This window comes from Acartia tonsa, chromosome 5, assembly GCF_053477335.1.
Source record: "Acartia tonsa isolate MP-2025a chromosome 5, ASM5347733v1, whole genome shotgun sequence".
Classification (NCBI taxonomy): Eukaryota; Metazoa; Arthropoda; class Copepoda; order Calanoida; family Acartiidae; genus Acartia; species Acartia tonsa.
Genome location: NC_137264.1, coordinates 51,010,632 through 51,035,476, shown reverse-complemented (window position 1 = coordinate 51,035,476; position 24,845 = coordinate 51,010,632). Strand labels below are relative to the sequence as shown.

Sequence of the window (24,845 nt, the reverse complement as noted above, 5' to 3'; positions counted from 1 at the left end):
TCTGTGAAAAGTATACTTGTGTAACAAGGGTGACAATACTTTTTAGTAAATTAATATATAGTTGAGACCTTCCAAATATAAATATCTTCACAAAATGAAGATTTGTTCATCTTAAAAACTAGATGATAAAAATCCTTTTTTGTTTTACAAAGTGTACAAATTTTCGTTAATAATAGATTCCTACAAAAACAAATCAACCATTGTGTTGGCTATACACATAAAGGACCAAATACAGTAAAATTCCCTGGGCTAGTCTCGGATGTTCAAAGAAATATATAATCCTGTGGAAATGCTAACTCCCATGTGACCTGTTAATTGAAGAAAAGATTTACTGATTATTCAAAACTTTTTTCACGTGGATAAAAGTTTAATCAAATTAAGTGTTTGTTAATTTTCTTCCATTTTTGGCTAAGCAAACAAAATGTTTAATTTGGTAAAAGGTAAAGTTTATCCGCCCATTATTAATAAACCTTCAATGCGTTTCAAATAAATTTAACTTAAAATACAATTTTTCTTTTATAACATTTTACTTTTGTAAAGTAGATTTTTATTTTGATACATTGTACACAAAAAATTACATGTGGTAATTTGACAAAAAGTCTTTATAGAGCTTCCTTTCTTTAATTATTAACTATAAATTTGATCATAGTAATTGTAAAGGGTGATGCCCCTGTCTCAGATAACCAGTAATAAACTTAAGAATTAAGATTTCAGATTATTTTCAACTATTTCAAAACATTTATGGCAGATAGACAATCATACAATTACTACATAAACGACGAGCAGCAATGCAGAGCCGTTTGATTTTGGTGCGGCTACGGCTCCATGGAGCCTGTGAAAATAACAGCTCATACCTAAAATCAAGAAAAACTCAACATATTTTTTACCAAGTCTATTTTTAACTTTAAAAGGTTTTAAAATTTTTATCATTTATTAAAAATGAACTTTAAAAACTTTAAAGGGGCATTTTTAAATGACACAGAGTTACCAAATTAAAATTAATAAAAATCTCTTTTTTTTAGCTAAGTGAAGCAATTTTATAACAAAAATAACGGCTTCAGCTCCACAACGCTGACGAAGTAGAATTTATTTTTAATTCTTTACATCGAAAAAAGATACAACTCAAGAGCAGGGCACTTTATAAAAGTGTAACACAAAAACCTTGTAAAGACCCTGTTTTGAAGGTCCTTTTGGATATACAAATGACGAGAAAACATTTACTTGAATTGATAAATAGGTAAAAACTTTAAATAAAAATAATATTTACATAATTGAAATAATTTATTTAGAATACATTAAAAAAAAAATAATCTTTGTCAATATTTATCACAATTATGAATTATCTTCTGTAGTTTTATTCATGACAGTTGCTCCCTTTAGTTTCATATCTTGGAAAAATCTGTAAACTTTTGAGGTTCCTTCTGTTGAATCTGTTTCTGTTCCTAGTTCTATATCACTGTCCTCCTCAACAAAAACAAAGTTATCTAAAGGGAAAAGACAATGACCTATAAATTGATGAACATTCAAAATGACGGAACACAAAATTACCCTATCTGTAGATTTAAAGGGGGGGGGGGTTTAATGCAACCATCTCGTAATCAATGTATAAATGGCACTTAAAATTCGAATTTTGATCTGAAATTTTGCATGAGTAATCCTTGGTAGGTCTATTTTCCCTAAATCGAAAAAAAAGTTGAAAAAGTAACGGCTAACGGCTCAGCCGTTTCGCCGTTTTTTTTTGCTATTTTTAGGGCAAATCTGTCATAAATTACGTAGAAATCAACTTTTTGAAACATATTTTGCTTTAAATCATGTGAAATGATACAAAAAAAACATTTTTTAGATTTCTAGTACCAGCAACTACCGGCTAGAACCGTTTGAAAACGTTTTGGATCGGAAAAGAGCATTATGTGGAGAGGTTTCGTGATAGATTTCGCTTGAAAATACCCAACAAATGGTTAAACGGATGAGCCGTCAGCCGTTAGCCGCTACTTTTCCAATTTTTTATTCGATTTAGGGAAAATAGACCTACCAAGGATTACTCATGCAAAATTTCAGATCAAAATTCGAATTCTAAGAGCCATTTATACATTGATTACGAGATGGTTGCATTAAAAACCCCCCCCTTATTCGTTGAAACAGTTAGACACTCATCTTAATGAACCAACAAATCAAAATTCATTAATTCCGCAAAGTTGATAGGACAACGAATATGAAAACGTTGTTAAAAGACTTTAGGGACTAGTATAATAAACAGACCAACCCCGACAAAAACAAGTATGGCAACATCCATAAGTGTCAAAGATAAAATCACAAAAAATTATGTTAGGACAAAGTACGATTAAAGTGTTAAAGAGGAGATGTTCATTGTTCAATGGTCATAAAAAAAGAGAAGGATAAAAAATTATTACTAAATCTTTAAGTGAAAATATATTTTTTTTGTAACGTAACAAGTAAATTATAAACTAGATACGTTCGTTTAGGCAACCTTTAAATTTTTTTAGCCGTCTATCTAACCAAAAAATTCACTTTTGATAAAGACACAATAACAACAATGCCTCTTAACCCCCCTCCCCCTTCCGAATAAGTGTTACCTCTTGGCTGAGTCTCTCCTTTGTTGCACTGAAAAAGAATAAAATTAGGTATAAATATTAGATAATTTCACATAAAGTGTTTGTTGAGCATTTAGATCCTCACTGCTTAATTTTGAAAGTGTCAACTGAAAATATAAAGGAAATTTTTATGAGAAAAAAAAAGTTTATCTCAGATGATTGAAAATTGTCTAATTTGGCGAAAAAAGTAAACAGATATGGATGGTTTTAGGCTATTTTTGCCATTTCCCTCCTTTGAATATGGGGCCCCTAGATGATAGGGGCACTACTGCTAGTTACCTGTAAAAATTGAATGCTTTATCCTTGGCCGAGCTGTTCTTTGCAGGTAGGTCAACCTGTCTTGCTGATTCCTGTGTCACATGTGGTCCCTTCTCTAGCAAGGTGTAGGTCAACTCGTAGCCGTGGGCTTCAGATCCTTCAGAAAAACAAACAATAAATTTACATCCCCAATGGATTTACACAAAGTTACCCCTTCTGTAGATTACAACTAGTCGTTGGAACGTTTGGACACTCAACTTAATGAACCAACCAATCAAAATTTAATAAAAGTCCCCAAAGAAAAAAAAACCGGTAACCTGTGTAATGTCCCCTCTCTCCCTAAATGATGCTTAACAAAATAAGTTTTATAGTTTAGACCAACATATCAAAGGGATAGATGCATTAAGTGCATTTAATAAGTTTGATTGCTGCAAGCATAAGTTACAAGAATACCATCTAACATATATTATTTTGTATTACAGTAAATAGCAATCAATTAAGCACCACCAAAACACTCATCATGCTGTTTTTATTTTGAAAGGAATAAATTGCATATATCCAAAAAATATGATTTTCAAGTCTTGATATTTTTAAAACTACCTGGTGGAAAATTTAAATTCTTTTATATATATGTCGTATAAATATAGTTTAAACTATTGAACAGAAAAAGCTATGCAGTTCATGTCAATAAATTCAAGTTTAAATAACCCCTTTGTTAAAAAGTAACCAAAGTTTTTATATCAACGTTTGAGAAAATGAGTTTAGAAAACGTTGGGTACGAGTCCAATGTTCCCTCATTTCCTTCGTTAAAAGCATAAATAATTTTCAAATGTACCTTTAAGTTGAATGCCAAGTGTAACATGATCAAAAAGTTTGTAGACATCCGTTCCATCCAAGGTTTCAACCTAATACAAATTCACTGGTGCAAAAAAATTATTTTACAACAACTTTATTATAAAACTATTGAGTTTGATGGGGCGTTCTTTGGGGGAATACTATTGTAGTTATAAACCTTTCATGGGCCTAAGAGACGCTCACTTTGAAAGTGGAGGATATGGCATGATTTGTTGAAATAGTCATTTTTGATATTTAAAACATAAATGTTATATAACAGACTTTCAAAATATATAAAGCATTTTTTTCTTTGCATAATCAAGTTTTAATAAAAGACATTTCTCTTGAAACACCTGTAAATCATAATAACCATTTGGAAAACAAGACTTCACTTTCCAAACAGACACATTATAGACAAACAGCCTCTTACTTCAGGATGATTTAAAACTATACCTTAACATAAAAGTCGGATTTGGTGACAGCACCTCTCTGCCACACCAAACCATTTCTACTGTTGTATAATACTTCTTTTTCCTAAAAAAATGCATTTTTTGGAAGCACAGCCATCTGTAGTTATGACGCTTCGGGTGCAAGTCCTCTTCACGCCTCCTTGAACATACTTTGCATTTGAAATGTAACACGCCCAATCACCCAGGGTAACACCCAATAGACAACAAACTTTTTAATTGCAAGACTTTTGTCTAGAGTTCCTAACTGTGCATGATAATGAGATGCGCATGTTTTAGGCAAATGCATTCCCAGTAATCTATTCATGTCGCGCACCTGACATGACAGCAGTAGAAACCATTTTTAACGTCTTTAGTTATTAGTTTTGACACGGTGTCTGGCCGAAATTCGAACCTATCACCTTCCCGACAACGAGCCGATGCGCTACTTAGCGGGTTTTTAGTTATGGCAGGTAAGTCCGTCTGACTTTGCGTTAATGAAAAAATGGTTTTCTCAGCTGCTTAAAAATTATTTTTTTCTTATATAGAAATCCATAATTATTGGACAGGTCTACAATTGGAGGGAGGGTAAATAGGTCTGTAAATTAAACTGGTAACCAATGTTTTACAAATACATTGCCTAACAAAACTTAGGTTACTTTAAAAAAATCTTTCTTAACTGGTTCTTGACTAGCATTGTCCATATTTTTGTTTGCTGTGATGTACTGTACACCAATTTGTCTATTTTCTTCAAAAAGGTAGGTGCTTTCCCTCTAAGTGCTTATTAAGCACAGCCCCCCCCCCTCCCTCTTATTTTTAATATAAATTGATAGTAAGGAAGGGGGGTGGGGACAAGGGGTAGCTTTTTTCAATGTCTAGCCTGCGATGTCTTAACCCTGTGGGACTACCCAGTTTTCTGTGTGGTTTCTAGGCTAGACTACCCACCTTAAGTGAAACCACCAAAGGGCATAATAATAGTTATTTATCGCATCGTATTATAAACAGCTTTCCATGGATATAAAAATGTACAATTTTAAGTAGGGATGGCAATCCATCAAATTTTTGGACCGGATTCAAATTCGAATTCTTACAAGAATCCGTCCAAAAAATAGCGGACTACGGATTCTAACAATATTTTAAAAGGCTTTTTAAAAAAATGAAGTGTTACATATGTCCTAAAAATTAATGTTCTTGGTGTTCTCTATAATTCACTTCCGAGAATCGAACCACATTTTAAAAGATTTTTATATATAATGATGATAATCTTTGCCTTCAAAAAGGGGGAGTTAAAAGAAAAAACTCAAGACGCTAATTTTAGCCTACCAATTAAGAATCCGAATCCGCTATTAAAAAACGGATTCCGGATTCGGATTCCAAAATTGACCAAAAATTGGGCGGATTCCGGATCCCGGATTCGGATTGCCATCCCTAATTATAAGATTAAAACCAGTTCTGTGTATTTTTATATTTGTAGAAAACTGGATACTATACAATACAATACATGATTTTTAAGTATGGCTGACAACCGGTTCTTATCCACCGGATATTAATTGGTTTTGAAGCCAAACAGGCAGGGTTTCGGATCCGGATCTGGATCCGCATATTTTCGAGTCCAAGGATCCGGATCCGGATCCTTGGACTCAAAAAAAATGGAAAAAACTACCTAAATTTATATACAATCTCAGACATTCTCTTGATGAAAGCCAATCTTTAAGGTTTAGGTTTAGACTTGAAATTTTTGACTTTGAATTAAAGAATAAATATTTTTTGAAAGGTTTGGTGATTTAATTTTTATTGTCAAGGATCCGGATCCGGATCCGGATCCGCAATGACCAAATTTTGAGGATCCGGATCCGCAAAAAATCAATGCGGATCCGAAACCCTGCAAACAGGAAATGTTTATACCTTGTTCTCCAGATAAACTGGGCCCTTAAGTCCATAGGCCGGTATATGAACTAGGAATCCATTGGCGCGCAGAGAGTAGATAACACCGTCAACTATGCACCTTTCATCAGCTAGTGTCATATCCTTGCCAAATATAAGTTATGAATTTTTAAAAGTGTCTGTCCGTAGCGGTTAGCTCATTTCGTTAATTTAGACATATCAGAACTGTCCTATTGATTTCAAACTTAGCTTGTTGATTCCTATAACAGTTAGATACAATTTGGAAAGCGTAGCAACTCTATAATTGTCAGCAGAAAGTCCGTAGGTCCATTAAAAACATGTTGATTTTTAACCTTTTTGACAAAATTCTATAATTATGTATACTAATTATCTGATTTTTTTAATACTAATTCCTATTACAACAAGGTACAATATTATAATATTGTATAATGTCTTTTTTGTTTGATTTTCTTACCTTGAAGTACAGAGTCTGGAATAATAGTGAACTCATTCTCTGCGCCACTTGTGCAGCTCTGTTTCTTTCATTTATATGCTGACATAATTCCTTAATAATTATCAAGTACAGAGTCTGGAATATTAATATGCTTGAAGAACAGAGTCTGGAATAATAGTGAACTCATTCTCTGCGCCACTTGTGCAGCTCTGTTTCTCTCATTTATATGCTGACATAATTCCTTAATAATTATCAAGTACAGAGTCTGGAATATTAATATGCTTAAATGAAGAACAGAGTCTGGAATAATAGTGAACTCATTCTCTGCGCCACTTGTGCAGCTCTGTTTCTCTCATTTATATGCTGACATAATTCCTTAATAAATATCAAATACAGAGTCAATATTCATAGCAAATAAAAGTAATTATGATTATAATATTTCCTTACCTTTAATTGTTCATTATCAAAAAGATTTTCTTCTCTTGTATTCTTTCCATCCCACCAATCTGCCTGAAAACATTTTTTCTATATAAATTCTGTAGGTACAAAAAAAGCAAAGTAAATCAGCTATAAAGATAAAATCTAGGTTATTGCATTTCAAACAGAGAGACAGACATAAACATAAAAGAGCATTTAAAGTTTAGTTTTGCTTCTTAAAAAAACAAGATATACCTTTGAGACAGCGGCCATGAGAAGCCTATGCACAATGACATCAGCATATCTTCGGATAGGTGAGGTAAAGTGGGTATATTTGTCCAGAGCTAACCCATAGTGATTCCAGTTTTCCTAAAATATGAGAGGTAAAGTATATTTGTCCAGAGCTAACCCATAGTGATTCCAGTTTTCCTAAAATATGAGAGGTAAAGTATATTTATTCAGTGTTAACCCATAGTGATTCCAGTTTTCCTAAAATATGAGATATAAAGTATATTTGTCCAGAGCTAACCCATAGTGATTCCAGTTTTCCTAAAATATAAGAGGTAAAGTATATTTGTCTAGAGCTAACCAATAGTGATTCCAGTTTCCCTGAAATATAAGAGGTAAAGTATATTTGTCCAGAGCTAACCCATAGTGATTCCAGTTTTTCTAAAATATGAGAGGTAAAGTATATTTGTCCAGAGCTAACCCATAGTGACTCCTGTTTTCTTTATATGAGAGGTAATGTTTTTCAGATATATTCCATAGTGATTCCAGGGGACAATATGCCGTTTATTACACTAGTCCCCAACGTTTTGTAATAATGTATTTTCGTTAGTTTAATAAACAATTTTGGGCACTTTTATTAAAGTTTGATTGGTTGGTTTATAAAGTTGAGTGTCCAAACGTTTCAACAACTAATTGTAAACTACACAAGGGCAAGGGGTAACTTTGAGTATAATCATTCGGGTTGTATATGTATATAAATTAATTTATCGGCCATTGTCTTATCCCCAAGTCAACACAACAAGAACTAACCTGAGATACGGAACCAGTAGAGAAATATTCAGCTTGGACCATGGCATAGGTGGCCAGGCTTCTCAATAAGAAGTTCACTGTCGGGTCAGTCTAATAAGTGGTACTTAAGTATAAAATCTAAGCCTTAAAATCTCACAAACAACTGAGAGCGTAGCAACTCTGTATTTTTAACAAAAAGTAAAAACGTTCATTGCATTTGTATGAACAATTTTTAATAATTTAATTTTCAAAATGGCGATTCCTAAGAAAATTAGCAAGTAAGGGGGGGGGGGAGTTTTGACACATTTGCGTAAACCTGGCACCTAGGCTTTGTCTTTGGACTGAGAGGCTGCAGGCCTCCAGGTGGTCTCTGTACAGGTAAAAATAAATTTTTTTTTTTTTTTTTAAGTTACAAATCAACAAAATATGCATCTTTTTTCTTCAAATATGTGAATAACATTAAAAAAGATGCATATTTTGTTTTATAAGTTGACCTGTAACTTAAAAAATTTTTTTTTTCTTTTTTACCTGTACAGAGACCACCTGGAGGCCTGCAGCTCCGGAACCTGGAGGTCTATCCAAAAAATTTAAAACTTCGTGAAATTCATCATATAAGAATGATGTTATCTTTAATAACCTATCCTCTCAGTCCAAAGATAAAGCCTAGGTGCCAGGTTTACGCAAATGTGTCAACCCCCCCCCCCCCCCCTTTGTAAAATGTCTAATATAACATCTTTAAACAAAAGTGCATAAGGATTTAAAACAATATTACAACAGATTAATATCATAATTCTTAATGGACTTTTGTTAGTTAAATAAGTACTATTCCTGGTCAATACAGGTATCCAAGCTTGAAGCCAATTCTTTATTCGATTTAGTTGTTATTGTCCATCCTTAAAAATGAAAAAAATAATGAAACAAATTTTCCCTTTCTGTACATTAAAAATTATTGGTTAAAATGTTTGGGCACTACCAGTTTGAACCAATCAATCAAAATTAAATAAAGATATCCACAGTTTTTATGCCAAAAAATAGGATACCGTGGTTCTAAAACTTTGGGTAACTGTGTAATTTAAATTCAACAGAAAAATACTACCTTATTTTATAAAGCTTAAATTCCTAAATTATTCTTAAATAAAATTTAGTATTTTCAAAACTTTGTACTATGACATTAAAGGTTGTAAACCTTGTAATTTATAAAATATTTCTTAGGTTTAAAAATGATAAAAATGTCATACCTTTGCTTTTAGCACAGTTAATCAGCTGTTCAAAATTCTCCTGTTTAGGGGCCGGATGCAGTCTTAGCAGTGAAAACAGGGGAAACTCTTGGCTAATCTTCCTAGCAACCCAATGGTTGGCCATGATCATGCACTCAGCTACAGTTTCATGGATAGCCAAGTGGGCCTTGGGCTTTATACCATCAAGACTACTCTCTTTAAACTCAAACTGAACTTCGGTTGATTCAAGATTGAGGGCCCCGGCCGACTCGCGGTTGTGCTGCCATTGGGATGTTACTTCTGTTAGTAGTTCAAGTGTTGTTTTCAATTCTTCAAACTTATCTTTAAGATCTGCTTTGGAAAGAATTGATAGTTCCTGGATTTTTTCTTTCATTTCATTCGAGGATTTTCCATCAATGATATCTTGAGCATCTTCATAGCATAATTTGTAGGAGGATTTTATTATTGTTTTGCCGTACCAAACCTTTTTTACCTTAAATGTAGTAGGATGCAATTCCCATAAAACAGACATGGCATACCGCTCAACACTGCCCAATAATGAGCATAAATGCGCAGAAAGTACTCCAGGCAACATATCATATCTTCTATCCGCCAGGTAAACAGTTGTAGCCCGTTTTCTGGCCTCCAGGTCTGTCAGGGAGTCCACAGGTACAAAGTGGGTGACGTCAGCAATGTGTACGCCAAGCTCAATTGGTCCGCCGTTGGGCAGCCGGCGGATTGATATGGCGTCATCAACATCCTCACAACCCTTGGGGTCAATGGACATGATTAGGATGTCTCGCAGGTCTTTCCTGCCGGTTGATTCGGCGCTGTCCGGCCGCCAGTCATGAACAGTTTCTATACCTGGCAGCTCATTCAGAATACCCTCCGAGAATGGCGTAACTTCAATGTTGTTTTCAACAAGGATTGAGTCAATTTCAGTTTCCAGGTCGCCAATCTTGCCCAGGCTCTTGACAATGTGACCCTGGGGGTAGGTTGAATTGACCGGCCAGCTGTCTATCTGGACAACAACACGCTGGCCTTGCAGCTTTTTCAACTGACTTGTCTACACACAAAATGCTTTTTCTAAGAAGGATATATTTGAAGGAAAAAAACATTAAATATTTAAAAGATTGATACACTGTATAAGTTATAGGCAATATAATTTTATTCTGGGAAAAAAGTACACCTTATCCTTTTAAATAAAGTAGAAAGTTTTTTTTGTCTCAATTTCAATTAAAAGTATTAATATCTGTATTTTTTTGTGAAACTTCTTATAGGTCCCAGGACGGTTTTAGGCTATTTAACTTAATTTCAATGGTTTAAGATATTTTCTTGTAACATATTAACAATTTGTAAACAGAGCCTTAATTAATGTCTAACTGTAGAACAGCTTTACTTTTAAATTCTTTCAGAAAGAAGCAATTTCCTGGACTCTAATCTTGGGTATCCTCCTGTCAAACGGACAGACCAGAACCTTCCTGCCAGTTGACCGCTCCATGGCGTCCATGTCGACGCTTGGCACTGTGGCTATGTACCTGCGCCAGTTCCGCTCCATCATACCGACAATCTTACCTGTTAAGAAAATTTCATTATTTAAAACATCCTTGACCATACCCTACACCCAGACGGAAGGGGGGTATGGTAGGGAGTGTCAACAGTAACACCCTCATTGAAACCGAAATTGTGAAGGTCTGTCTTCCCTTTTTATACCCCATCAAGGTTTCACACTCACCTGACGTAACACTGTTCAACCTCTAATTTTGCCGAAAACCAAATCTTTGATTACACGACCTTGGTATCTTGTAAACAATAATATATTGCGCCTGTTTTTGGCCAAGACATTTCCCTACTCTTGCAATTTATGTCGCGCATCTGTAATGTCAGTAGTATGTACAACTTTTTACATCTTTAGCAATGACGAGGTTTAAGCCTGAATTCGAACCCATATAAGAGCATAGTCAGTCATACCTGTTGGCATAACAGTATCCGTATCCTTTTTCCATTCCCTTTCTGGAGCCTCCGTTTTTCCCTCCTCTTTTTCCTCCTCAGTTTTGACCAGTGCCGTTGTTTTTGTTTGCCACTCGGATCTTGGAAGCATCTCTACCACCACTCTAAATGTAATGTAAATTAAGATATCTAAAACTGATAGAAATTAATTTTTTTCTGGGAACTTTAGCCCTGAGTATGATTAAAGATACATAGTGAGTAGAAGGAAGGAAGGAAGGATTCTACAACTATCCACATCCAAAAAAATTTAAAAACCTAGCACACGTTAATTAGATGCTTATTGGTCAAAAATATTTATCTTTTTGCTAAATTATGAGCTAAAGAAATCGCGTTTTTCTTCCAACACATTAGAATAACGGACAGAGTTGTACAGACAGACATACTAAAAATAATATAAAAACTATACCTGTCCCCATGCACAGCTCTGTTCCTGTTGATACCTCCAACAATGAGAATATCAGATCCAGAGTAAACAGAATCTTTTCCTGTCAAGTGTACATAATAATAACAAACAAAAGTAAAATTCATATACATTATTTATCGCGAATGATGAGATGATACCTAAAACAAAATCATTCCTTCTGCAGATTACAGATTTTAAAAGTTTTGGACACTGATAATTTGAAAACAACAAATCATAGGTAATTTAATAAAAGTACCCAAAGTTTTTTCTAAAGGGAGGGGCGGGGGGGGGGGGTAAGTTGTGCTAATATTCCGTAAAAGTGTGAGTCTTAAGGCTTAAAAGCAGAAGTAGAACGATAATTTTCACTAAATATAAATGTAAATTTTTTTTTGTCTATTGTTCTATTCAATAAGGAATACACATTTTTAGTGAGTATTATCGTTCTACTACTGTTTTTAAGCCTTAAAACTCACACCTTTACGGAATTTTAGCAAAACCTACCTTCCCCTTTTTTCCTGGCTGTATTTTAAAACTTTTATGTGGGTTTATTTTGAAGCACCTCCCTGACTGTATGAAATATCTTGTGGATAGAAATGTTTCCTTATTCCTTTCAAATTAAAAAAAAAATATTTTTTGTATATGTTTGCGTATGTAACCACTTTCCTGCTTTGCTTTGGGTAACATAAGCTTCTCTGTTGCTGAGGTATTTATTAACATTAAGGAGTCCGGACACCATTCGGCCTGACTTTAATCCAGCTTCTAGCATATCTAAAATATAATAGACTAGCGGCTTCGCCCCTAGCCTCTAGGAGCTTTGCCCCAAGAGGTAATTAAAGAAAAAATTACCTCTTGAGATGCCCTCAAAAATTTAAAATTAAAAAAAAAAAAAATAGGGGGGATTTTTTCAATTTTGGGGGGGTTGGGGGTGTCCCACCCCAAGAAAATAGCCTAAAACCACCACAGGACCAGTAGGTATATTCCCTGAAGAGTAGAATCCGATCGGTTCAGTGGTTACTGAGATCTTAAGGGACGGACGGACAGACAGACAGACAGACGGACGGACAGACATCATTCTACTTTGTATTATAGATAGAGTAGATCTAGATGGTCAATCTGACCCCACAATCCGTCAAACTTTTAAAAGGATTACAAGCGGACAATCCCTTTTGTTTATTTATATTTAATTACAAAACGATATAATTTTAACAAGCAAAGCTTTACCTAAATTTTCCTTCTAAAATCTGTACACTTTCTTACCAAAAATATGGCCGTAAAGTTCCTCCAATGTTTTTCTATTGACTGATTTAGGGAGTATGTATTGTATAATAGGTTATATCTATTTTGAATAAGTTTCGATATATTTTGATATAAGAAAAGCTTTGGATCCTTAAAAATTAACTGTAAAACTGCTAAAACACATTACACCACCAGTTGTTTGGTTTCAGAGATTTTGTGGGGTAAAGTTTTAATATGTGTGTTTGTGGTTGGAGTGGGGGGGGGGTGTATATTTTATATTATTTTCAGGGATTCTGAAAAGGGGGGGGGGGGGGGTTAAAAATATGTAGGAGGGGGGAAATATGAAGAAATAAACAATTCTCTTCCATTTTCCCCCCTCCTTAGGTGGAAAAACAAGAAAAATATGTGGGAGGGGGAAAAATTCATAGGTAAAGAGTACCTACTGAAATATTTTTCCATCTTGGGGGAAAAAACCAGAGGGAAAAAAGGAAATATTTTGCAGCAGGGGAAAATTTATCTTGTGCAGAATATACACTCCTGATAATTTTTTTCGAACCTGCTCTCAGATATTCTGAATAATCTTTCATTTCATTTCCCTCCCCGTCTCCTGAGCTTGCCATGGCTTCATACATCTCCAGGACACTTGGATCTGTACTGTACAGGCCTAGGTACTCCTCCAGAGTTAATACCTGAATAGTTATTTATCACATCGTAGTATAAACAGCTTTCCGTGGATATAAAAATGTAGGTACTATTATAAGATTAAAACCAGTTTTGTTAGACCCGAGATGCCGAAGGCACGGGATAACAAAACTGGTTTTAATACTATGATTGTACATTTTTATATCCGCAGAAAGCGGAAGACACAAAATAATTTGTAAATGATTGATAAATCACAATATATTCTTATGTCTTTAAATAGAGTAGTTTTGATAAAAATATTTAGTAAAATAAACATGCACCTCCCCCCCCCCCCGTAACCAATTATAAAATTAATCTTGTCATGTTATTTTTACCTGTATAGTCTCAGGATTAAAGTTTTTAGAAAGTGTGGACAGTTGTTCTAATATATTTGGATCTTCGCTGATAAATACAATTGGTTTCTGTCCTCCTGTTTTTATAACTTTTATTTCAATAATATCAACATGTTTGTCTGCGCTAATCAGAAATGCTCTCTTGTTTTAGATAACCAAGAAGAACCATCAAACTGAATATCAAAGGCCTCGTGAAAGCAGGGTTTCGGACCCGGATCCGCATATTTAAGAGTCCAAGAATCCGGATCCGCAAAAAATGCGGATCCGGATCCTTGAACTCAAAAAAATGCGGAAAAAATGAAAAAATCTACCTAACTTTATATAAAATCTCAGACATTCTCTTGATGAGAGCCAATCTTTAAGGTTAAGGTTCAGACTTGAAAATTAAAAGTATTTTTGACTTCGAATTAAAGAATAAAATTTTTTTGAAAATTTTGGTGATTTTATTTTTATTGTCAAGGATCCGGAACCGGATCCGCACTGACCAAATTTTGAGAATCCGGATCCGAAACCCTGCGTTAAAGTCAAACAAACAATAAATGGATAATATAAAAATAAGTCAATGCCACTCGTTGAGTGCCATTGGCGCGCCAGTACAGCGCCACTGGGCGCGCTGATTCGCCTATTCTATTTTGATTTAAAGATAGAAATCTAATAATATCTAGGTGCGCCGAACTGGATCGCCCCGATTCAGCGCACCACTAAACGATTTGCTCTAATAAATAATTAATAGGATGCTTATTAGTCCCTAGAAAGTTTTATTTTCTATTTAGGGGCAGGGTTCTCCCCCCATCCTAAGAGAATCCTCACTAAAATTAAGGTACTCAATCTCGCCCCCTTCCCTTTTTCTAAAATCTCTCTAAAAGCATCTAGGGGCGAAGCCGCTAGTTTTCTATAAATTTACTCAATTTGGAGTAATGATAATGCCCTATTTGCAAAAAAATGTATGATATCTGATTAAATGAAACATTGAAATAATGGTCTGTTATAACTAATGATTTTTAGCATTTAAAAAAACGATATTTTAAGAGGTATGTGTTATTTTAGACGCTAAGAAAAGACTATTCAAAAAGAGGAAAATTGCCATGTTAATATTGCTTTGCCCTAAGTTTAGATATAGAGAGCTTCAATTATGAAATGAAATAAAAGTATTAAAATGTACAATTCCTAAATGTTGATAAAACCAGGCTCCGGCTTTGTGAACCATTCTTGTTGTCCAACTAAATAGAAGATGTACTTATGATACATTCAGGGAATTAAGGGATAAGACAATGAACCATACATCCCCAATGATGATGAACAAAACTTCCAAATATTGATTAATTTTATGTCTTTGGGCATATCTCACCTAACAATATAAAAAATTTTCCACAAATAATCCTTGTAATAAAGTAACAAGATGTCTGTTTGTCTATACCGAAGTATCTCGCTAACCGCTGAACCGATCGGGTTCTCCTTAACAGGGTAGCTTCTCATAGGTCCCGAGAAGGATTATAACTATTTTGGGGGAGGGTACAACCACCCTCCCAAGAGAAATCACAATAAATCGAAACTTTTTTTTTATGTTTAAGAGACTCCTACGCAACATAGTTAGGTATCGTAGAAACTTGAAAGCAACATAAATAGGTATTGTATTATTTTAAAAAAAACTAAACATTTAAAGTGCCACTAGAGGCTTCTAGGGGCGTAGCCGCTAGTGATTAACATTAAGTGTAATCAATCCCTAAAGTATTACAAAATTCGTTATTTATCTCTGTGCAAAATAACCTATTGCGTCCGAAATGAGCAGCCTTAATCACCAGGGATCCATAAGGAATAAGACAATTGACGATAAATTGATTGAATTAAATTAGTTAAAAAGTTTGAACACTGATATTTTAGAGCCAAGCATTAGGGTTGGGCCGGATACCGGATATCCGGCAGATTTCTAATGCCGGATATCCGGTTCTGGCCGGATATCTGGCCAACGTTCGATATCCGGCGTCAAAAATCAGCCGAATATCATGTAACCGGCCGGATATTGAAAATGACCGGATATCTGGCCGGATAACCGGCCAGACCGGATATCCGGCCCAACCCTACCAAGAATATATCATTCATAATTATACCTGGAAATACTTTCATTAGTTTGTCTGTAGAGATAGGTGTCGGTGAAGAATTCATTTGGAAAAAAAACTGACGATTTTGCTGGATCTCGAACATAGCTACAGATGCGTCTAAAAATATATATTCATGGATATATTATTTTACATTTTTTTATTATTTATATTATTTAAAGTTGACACCTCCCTAAATTAAAAATTGAGAAGGCCGGCCTTGTCTTTTTTCACCTACTAAGGGGGGGGGAAGTTTTGCCACTTTCGCTTACTCCGTGATTATTGGGCTAGGTATTAAAGTTAGACTATAGGTTATTTGGGATAAAAGTTTACTTTTGGGTAGTAGCTCACGTATTTTTAATCATTTTTTGGATAACCCCACCCCCTAGCCCCCCGGGGCTCAAAAACCCCCTAAAAATGAACCTAACCTTAATTTTCTCAGGAACAATTTGACCAATAGAGATGATTTTTTAAACTTAAGCTTTTATGCGTGTAAACTAACTTCTAGTTTAGAAGTCATCCCCCTGCCGCCAACCCCTAGCCCTCCGGGGCTCCAAAAAACCCTAAAAATGAACCTAACCTTAATTTTCTCAGGAACCATTTGACCAATAGACATGATTTTTTAAACTTAAGCTTTTATGCGTGTAAACTAACTTCTAGTTTAGAAGTCATCCCCCTGCCGCCAACCCCTAGCCCTCCGGGGCTCCAAAAAACCCTAAAAATGAACCTAGCCTTAATTTTCTCAGGAACCATTTGATCAATAGACATGATTTTTTAAACTTAAGCTTTTATGGTTATAAACTAACTTCTAGTTTAGAAGTCACCCCCCTGCCGCAAACCCCTAGCCCTCCGGGGCTCCAAAAAACCCTAAATATGAACCTAACCTTAATTTTCTCAAGAACCATTTGACCAAAAGAGATGATTTCTTAAACTTAAGCTTTTATGGTTATAAACTAACTTTAAGTTTAGAAGTCAACCCCCCTTGTGCCAACCCCTAGCCCCCCGGGGCTAAAAAAAACCCTAAAAATGAACCTAACCTTAATTAAAATTTCTTATTTGAAGAGTTAGATTTACATTTATTAAACCAAATATGCTTCTTTTTGGATGTTATTGACATATTTGCTGAAAAAAATAGAATCTGCCTCCAGGTTCAGGTGCTGCAGGCCTCCAGGTCCACTCTGGAGACAGGTAAAATTAAAAATTTTTATTTGAAGAGTTAGAGGTACACTTATTAAACAAAATATGCTTCTTTTTGGATGTTATTGACATATCTGCTGAAAAAATTAGAATTGGCCTCCAGGTTCAGGTGCAGCAGGCCTCAAGGTCCACTCTCGACAGGTGAAAATTAAAATTTTTTATTTGAAGAGTTAGAGGTACACTTATTAAACCAAATATGCTTCTTTTTGGATGTTATTGACATATTTGCAGAAAAAAATAGAATCAGCCTCCAGGTTCAGGTGCTGCAGGCCTCCAGGTCTACTCTGGAGACAGGTAAAAATTAAAATTTCTTATTTGAAGAGTTAGAGGTACACTTATAAAAACCAAATATGCATCCTTTTGAATGTTATTGACATATCTGCTAAAAAAATGAGAATCGGCCTCCAGGTTCAGGTACTGCAGGCCTCCAGGTCCACTCTGGAGACAGGTAAAAATTAAAATTTCTTATTTGAAGAGTTAGAGGTCAACTTATGAAACAAAATATGCCTCTTTTAGGTTACTATCAACAAACCTAAAGAAGATAATAAATTCGGCCTTCAGGTCCACTCTGGACAGGTAAAAATTGAAATTTCTTATTTGAAGAGTTAGAGGTCAACTTATAAAACAGAATATGGATCTTTTGGCTGTTATTACTATTTCTGGAGAAAAATATTAAATTGGCTCCAAGTTCAGATATTCACCTGGCCAGCTGCAACCAGCGGTCACCAAGACGCAGGTAAAAGTGTCCATATCAAAAAGTATCAATGAATATGATACCTAACATGTCTAAAAAAATAGCGAAAATATCTGAAAATACCCCCAAAAAGCCATCTGGAAGCCTGCAGTACCTGGAGGCCGATTTTATTTTTTTCTTATTTTATTGTGAATTGACCTCTAACTCTTAAATTAAGAATTTAAATTTTTTCATGTCTAGAGTTGAACTGGAGGCCTGCAGCACCTGAACTTGGAGGCCGATTTAAATTTTATCTTCAAGTATGTTATTAACATCAAAAACAATGCATAGATTGTTTTATAAGTTAACCTCTAACTCTCCAAATAAGAAATTTTATTTTTACCTATCCAGTGTCCACCTGGAGGCCTGTAGGACCCGAACCTGGGAGCCGATTTCAATTTTTCAGCAGATATGTCAATAACATCCAAAAAGAAGCATATTTGGTAAAATAAGTGTACCTCTAACTCTTCAAATAAGAAATTTTAATTTTCACCTGTCGAGAGTGGACCTTGAGGCCTGCAGCACCTGAATCTGGAGGCCGATTCTAATTTTTTCATCAGATATGTCAATAAAATCCAAAAAGTAGCATATTTGTTTTAATAAGTGTACCTCTAACTCTTCAAGTAAGAAATTTTAATTTTTACCTGTCTCCAGAGTGGACCTGGAGGCCTGCAGCATCTGAACCTGGAGGCCGATTCTAATTTTTCAGCAGATATGTCTATAACATCCAAAGAGATGCATATTTGGTTTAATAAGTGTACCTCTAACTCTTCAAATAAGAAGTTTTAATTTTTACCTGTCTCCAGAGTGGACCTGGAGGACTGCAGCACCTGAACCTATAGGCCAATTCTTATTTTTCAGCAGATATGTCAATAACATCCAAAAAGATGCATATTTTGTTTAATAAGTGTACCTCTAACTCTTCAAATAAGAAATTTTAATTTTACCTGTCTCCAGAGTGGACCTGGAGGCCTGCAGCACCTGAACCTGGAGGCCGATTCTAATTTTTTCAGCAAATATGTCAATAACATCCAAAAAGAAGCATATTTGGTTTAATAAGTGTACATCTAACTCTTCAAATAAGAAATTTTAATTAAGGTTAGGTTTATTTTTAGGGTTTTTTTTAGCCCCGGGGGGCTAGAGGTTGGCGGCAGGGGGGACTTCTAAACTTAAAGTTAGTTTATAACCATAAAAGCCTAAGTTTAAGAAATCATCTCTATTAGTCAAGTGGTTCCTGAGAAAATTAAGGTTAGGTTCATTTTTAGGGTTTTTTGGAGCCCCGAAGGGCTAGGGGTTGGCGGCAGGGGGGTGACTTCTAAACTAAAAGTTAGTTTATAAGCATAAAAGCTTAAGTTTAAAAAATCATCTCTATTGGTCAAATGTTTCCTGAGAAAATTAAGGTTAGGTTCATTTTTAGGGTTTTTTTGGAGCCCCGGAGGGCTAGGGGTTGGGGGCAGGGGGGTGACTTCTAAACTAGAAGTTAGTTTATAACCATAAAAGCTTAAGTTTTAAAAATCATGTTTATTGGTCAAATGGTTCCTGAGAAAATTAAGGTTAGGTTCATTTTTAGGGTTTTTTGGAGACCCGGAGGGCTAGGGGTTGGCGGCAGGGGGGTGACTTCTAAACTAAAAGTTAGTTTATAAGCATAAAAGCTTAAGTTTCAAAAATCATCTCTATTGGTCAAATGTTTCCTGAGAAAATTAAGGTTAGGTTCATTTTTAGGGTTTTTTTGGAGCCCCGGAGGGCTAGGGGTTGGCGGCAGGGGGGTGACTTCTAAACTAAAAGTTAGTTTATATGCATAAATCTTAAGTTTAAAAAATCATCTCTATTGGTCAAATTGTTCCTGAGAAAATTAAGGTTAGGTTCATTTTAGGGGGTTTTTGAGCCCCGGGGGGCTAGTGGGTGGGGTTATCCAAAAAATGATTAAAAATACGTGAGCTACTACCCAAAAGTAAACTTTTATCCCAAATAACCTATAGTCTAACTCAAATACCTAGCCCAATAATCACGGAGTAAGCGAAAGTGGCAAAACTTCCCCCCTTCACATCCCACTGGAAAATTGTTATGCACGCAACTGCTCTAAATCATTGTCTACAATAACATTTGAGGGGAAAGGCATAAGAATCTTACCTGTAATCTTTTAATTTTTTCTGTTGTACAGCATTTACTACTGTCTGTACAAATATCAACCCTAATAGTAATTTTGTTCATTTTTGTTTAAGTGCATTTTTCCCTTGTTACTCCCCCCTATGTTGAAAATCAATTGAAAATAAGAGAAGGTAGAAGGGTATTTATTTTCTCAGAAAACCTGACCTAATATCCTTATACTAAAGTAACAGGATGTCTATGTTTGTGTGTCTGTACCGAAGGATCTCGCTAACCGCTGAACCGATCGGGTTCTCCTTAACAGGGTACCCTCTATTAGTTCCTGGGAAGGTTATTAACTATTTTGGGGGAGGGTACCACCACCCTCCCAACAGAAATCACAATAAATCGAATTTTTTTTCTCTCGAATAGAGACTCCTACATAACATTGCAAAGTATCGTAGAATATTGATAGAGACTCCTTCGAAACATTGCAAGGTATAATATTTTTTTTTAACCATTTAAAGTGCCACTATAGGCCTAAAGGGGCGTAGCCGCTAGTAGGTAATAAACAACAAACAACTTCTATTTTTTGGAGATAGGATTCGTGACTAATTTGCTCTTAAGATATCCAAAAAATGGCAAAACGGCTGAGCCCCCAGCCGTTAACCGTTACTTTTCCAACTTTTTGATCAATTTAGGGAAAATAGACCTACCAAGGATTATACATGAAAAATCATTTTAAATGTCAGATCAAAATTCTAATTCTAAGTGCCATTTAATCATTGATTACGAGATGGTTGCATTAAAAACCCCCACTTTTTATTTTATTTTAAAATTTTTTTAGAACAAAGCAATTCCTTTAAAAACCGATGTTTCCAGAATATCCAAATATTTGGCCACAACATCAGTGAGAGGAATGAGATAATGCAGAGTATCAGCTGGCAACAGGTTTACCTGAAATAAAAAGCAGTGTTAATTTCAATTATAATGCCAATTTAGAACCACCCCCCACCCTTTTAATGGGAGGGGGGGGGTGGGGCTTACACTGCGAATGCCTATACCTAGCTAGTCTGTACCTAAACTAACCTGACCAAAGAAATAAATAAAGAAACGAAAAACTTTTTATTTTTAATTAATTTCAAACTAAAGGTTGGGTAAATAGTTTTCTCGTATTCATTCGAATCCGGTGGATAGGAACCGGTTCTCATCCATACGAAAAAACTATGTCTAGCATCGTATTATATCCAGCTTTCTACGAATATAGAAATGTACAATCATAAGATTAAAACTAGTTTTTTTAGCCGGTGACTTCGTCACCTCGGGGCTAAAAAAACTAGTTTTAATCTCATAATTGTACATTCTATATCCGCGGAAAGCCGTTTATAATACGATGCGAGAAATAACTATTAAGGAATCCGCCAATGTTATTGATAAGAAACTGTTCTACAAGAAGTTATTTATTGATTATCTATAATACTAAGTAGAACGATGTCTGTCTGTCTGTCCGTCCGTCCGTCCGTCCGTCTGTCCGTCTGTCCCTTAAGATCTTGTTAACCACTGAACCGATCGGATTCTACTCTTCAGGGAATATACCTACTGGTCCTGTGGTGGTTTTGGGCATATTTTTGGGGGGTGGGGACACCCCTAACCCCCCCAAAAACAAAAAATCCCCCCCATTCTTTTTTTATTTTTTTTTTGTAGGGGATTTCCTTGGTCCTTTTTTTTTGCAGAAGATTTCATTGGTCCTTTTAAGTATTTCGCCAATTCTTTTTTTTATCACATCTTGGGGCAAAGCCCCTAGAGGCTAGGGGCGAAGCCGCTAGTAAACAACAAAGGGGTAAAGGAACAATGACGGAATGAATATAGTAGGTATACGTGACAGGCAAATTTTTATCGTTATTTTAGGTTGCTAATATAAACTTAGTTAATTGGTCAATACGTTCCTCCATAATCAGGGGAGGGGGGTAAAGTCATAAAGGGGGTGGTGGATATTGTTATATCATCCAGCTGTTAGAAACATTTTAGCACGGTATGCGAGAATATCTTACAATATATGCTTATTATTTTCTATGTCCATTAATGCCGGTTATGTTTATTTATTTAAAATCCTACGTATTCCCAAAAATTGATTAAGTTAACTTTTCAGGGATTTAAGGGATAAGACCAGCGTTTCGGAGCCGGGAGCAGCAACATTTTTGGTGGAGCCAGAGCTGGAGCCGTATATTTCGTTAAAAACGGCTCTGGCTCCAGATTAGCAAAAAATGATTTTTTGAAGTAATATTATAATTTGGCAACGGTCTATTTCCATATAATAAACTGAAAAACTATTGTTACTAAACAAATAGACACACATCCTTCTACTTTTATATAGCTTTAATCAAATAAAAGCAAAATATTTTATATTAGGTATTTATTTTATTCTATCAAATTAAATAATAAACAAAAATTGATATATTAATTTTAAGGTAGGAGCCGGAGCCGTATTTCCAGATACGGCTCCGACACGCTGTATAAGACAATAGACGATAAATTCAATCACCAATGCATTGCATTGCAATGCAGATAACAAACCTAATCCTTCCGTAGATTAAAGTTAGGTGCTCAAAGTTTCCTACCTTATCTAAACCTAATGGTTAGGTATCTAATAAAAGTTTTGACATTACCTTTTCAGATGATTTGACTGCGTTGGAACCCTTCTGACATGACTCAAAGCATAACTCTGACCGACAGGGAATATCACTCCTAAAGCATTTTTTCTCGTATTCATTCGAATCCGGTGGAAAGGAACCGGTTCTCATCCATACGAAAAAACTATGTCTAGCATCGTATTATATCCAGCTTTCTACGAATATAAAAATGTACAATTGTACATTCTATATCCGCGGAAAGCCGTTTATAATACGATGCGAGAAATAACTATAAACTTCCCTAGAAGCTGCTTTCTTGAGGTGGGTGGATGAACCCCGTCCCCCCCTCACATTAACTTTTGTACATGAAAAAAGTATTGTCAATGTGTTTTGTTTTTGAGTGAAGCTAATCTATAATTTGAAATGTCCGTCTTGCGTGATTTTGAATTGTGATTTTCTCGGCTCCTTTTCAAGATAGACGAATAAAAGTTTGAGGTATTAAAACTAGTTCACATTCTTCATATTTTCACGATGTTTCAATAAGATTTGCTTATTGGTTGGGGTGCTAGATCGATTCCTAGATTATTACTTTATTTTCATTATTTAAAAGGTTTCGTGGCTTATCTTATCAAGTATAATGTTAATCTTCTATGATACTGCTCTATAGTTCATTTTTTCCAGATGTCCATCCATAATTTTTGAGCTTCGGTACTTATGGATGTTGTCATCCTTGTTACTTTATAACCCCAACAAAAACCACATTAACATTCCCTTAAAATTAAAGACTTATCCATCCATTGAAGTGTAGCCTAAAATCTAATCATCTAACGTATCCAGAAGTTGTTGCGCCACTAGTCTCGAGAGCGATGGACGGACAGACAGGCATCCTGTTACTTTAGAACATCGGATACACCAATAGTAAAGTTGGTTAATAACCTTAAATATTGTTCTCTGACAACTCCCAATATTTTCTTCTTGGTTCTAATCTGAATCTTTTTGGACACGCTGTTTAAACTGTTGAGGCCGCCGCTCATCTTAACTTTTGGTTCAGAACTTCCTTGTTCCGTTTCAACCATTTTAACATCTGAAATAATTTTAAGAATTTTGTACGCAGATCTCAGGAAAGGTCTACTCACAGGGAGGGAGGGAACATTGGACTGTAAATTACACTGGTACCCCAAGTTTTATAATTTTATTTTTTGGCTATTACACTTTGGTTATTTCTAATGAATTTTGATTAGTTAGTTCGAAAGAAGTAGTGTCCAAACTTTAAAATGTTAATGTGTATAAGGGGTAATTTTGTTTATCATCATAGGGGAAGCATGTTAATTAATCATCCATTGTCTTATCCCTTAAGATCCCTCATCCCACTCTTTAAAACTCGTATGACGATTGGTTGCTCAAAACTCAATTACCCCTCCCCCCTACCAAAAGCTATTTCATGTAAAAACTGATGCTTCTTAGACGTCTTTTTCTCGGCCATTTTTCTTACTGCAAACATTTAATAAAAAAACATATAAAAACACAATAATTGGTTGACATATCATCTCTTTATTGAATATTTATACAAGAAATCTAAAGTCATTTCAACAAATAGAATCAATATCAAAAGTCATTTTCCATAATCTTTTAATTTTTATAAAATAAGATTAATTTACACTGTGCTACAAAACAAAACAAGTTGAAAATTAAAATAACAGCAAATGGACCTTTTGCTTTATATACCCAATTTTTCAATGAATTTTCAGTGAAACGAAAGTAACTTGAGAAAAATTTTATTTTACAATAAATTTTTTTTTCAATTTCTCAAAAAAAACTCAAGATACTTATTTCAGCGTTGATTTTACTTTCAATTTATTATGTTTTCTAGCGTAGAGTGGTATTTTGAGTGCTTTTAAAAAGGCGTTAAAAGACTACCTATATATATTTTACTACCAAATTAGTTTAAAGATACAAGCATTCTTCAGTAGGTATACTATCAAAATATTTCTTTTTAACATATGCTTTAACTCCTTTAAACTCTATTATTATGGAAAAGACAATTTGTTGGTAATTATTTTTAAAAATCAATATCAGGACATATTAGCAAGAATAAGATATAATGAGTATGTTTAATTTAAGGACCATTAAAAAATTGTCGGAAAACACTTATTTCTATATATTACTATTGCTATATTTAAAACCAGTGGCTTCGCAGATTTTTTTTTATTTTCTGGAGGGAAAATGGCTTTAAACCCCGTCCCCCATAGGACCAGATGATAAATAATAATATTTCTTAAAAG

General features: G+C 34.8%; 1 protein-coding gene across 3 annotated transcripts; it reads right to left on the bottom strand.

The window, feature by feature from the left end:
* Nucleotides 1-1,262: 1,262 nt before the first annotated feature.
* On the bottom strand, nt 1,263-24,619 carry LOC145319768 (DIS3-like exonuclease 1). Of its 3 annotated transcripts, none has more exons than XM_080162104.1 (24): nt 23,500-24,619; nt 22,600-22,678; nt 20,796-20,890; nt 19,979-20,041; nt 15,931-16,038; nt 14,992-15,042; nt 13,805-13,901; nt 13,345-13,477; nt 12,219-12,320; nt 11,556-11,637; nt 11,111-11,253; nt 10,571-10,714; nt 9,161-10,207; nt 8,753-8,815; nt 7,944-8,035; nt 7,161-7,274; nt 6,936-6,998; nt 6,510-6,599; nt 6,056-6,178; nt 4,158-4,238; nt 3,706-3,775; nt 2,892-3,027; nt 2,595-2,622; nt 1,263-1,464 (listed from the first exon to the last, which is right to left on the bottom strand). In XM_080162104.1, the coding sequence occupies exons 1-24, from the start codon at nt 23,637-23,639 to the stop codon at nt 1,333-1,335; spliced, it is 3,276 nt and encodes a 1,091-aa protein (XP_080018230.1). In that variant the 5' UTR covers nt 23,640-24,619; the 3' UTR covers nt 1,263-1,332. The 3 variants fall into 3 exon arrangements, with proteins under 3 accessions (XP_080018230.1, XP_080018231.1, XP_080018232.1); XM_080162105.1 differs by having other exon boundaries at nt 1,263-1,461; XM_080162106.1 differs by lacking the exons at nt 1,263-1,464; nt 2,595-2,622; nt 2,892-3,027; ... (2 more) ...; nt 6,056-6,178; nt 6,510-6,599 and adding an exon at nt 6,756-6,863.
* Nucleotides 24,620-24,845: the final 226 nt, after the last annotated feature.

What these genes read in the sequence shown, in the direction of transcription:
- LOC145319768 (XM_080162104.1), bottom strand. Translation starts at nt 23,639, where the DNA reads ATGGTTGAAACGGAACAAGGAAGTTCTGAACCAAAAGTTAAGATGAGC. An exon ending in GGATACTGTTATGCCAACAG is followed by an intron (nt 10,715 to 11,110) that starts GTATGACTGACT and finishes TTTTCTTAACAG; the next exon opens with GTAAGATTGTCGGTATGATG. An exon ending in ACTTGGCATTCAACTTAAAG is followed by an intron (nt 3,028 to 3,705) that starts GTACATTTGAAA and finishes GTTTTTCTGAAG; the next exon opens with GATCTGAAGCCCACGGCTAC.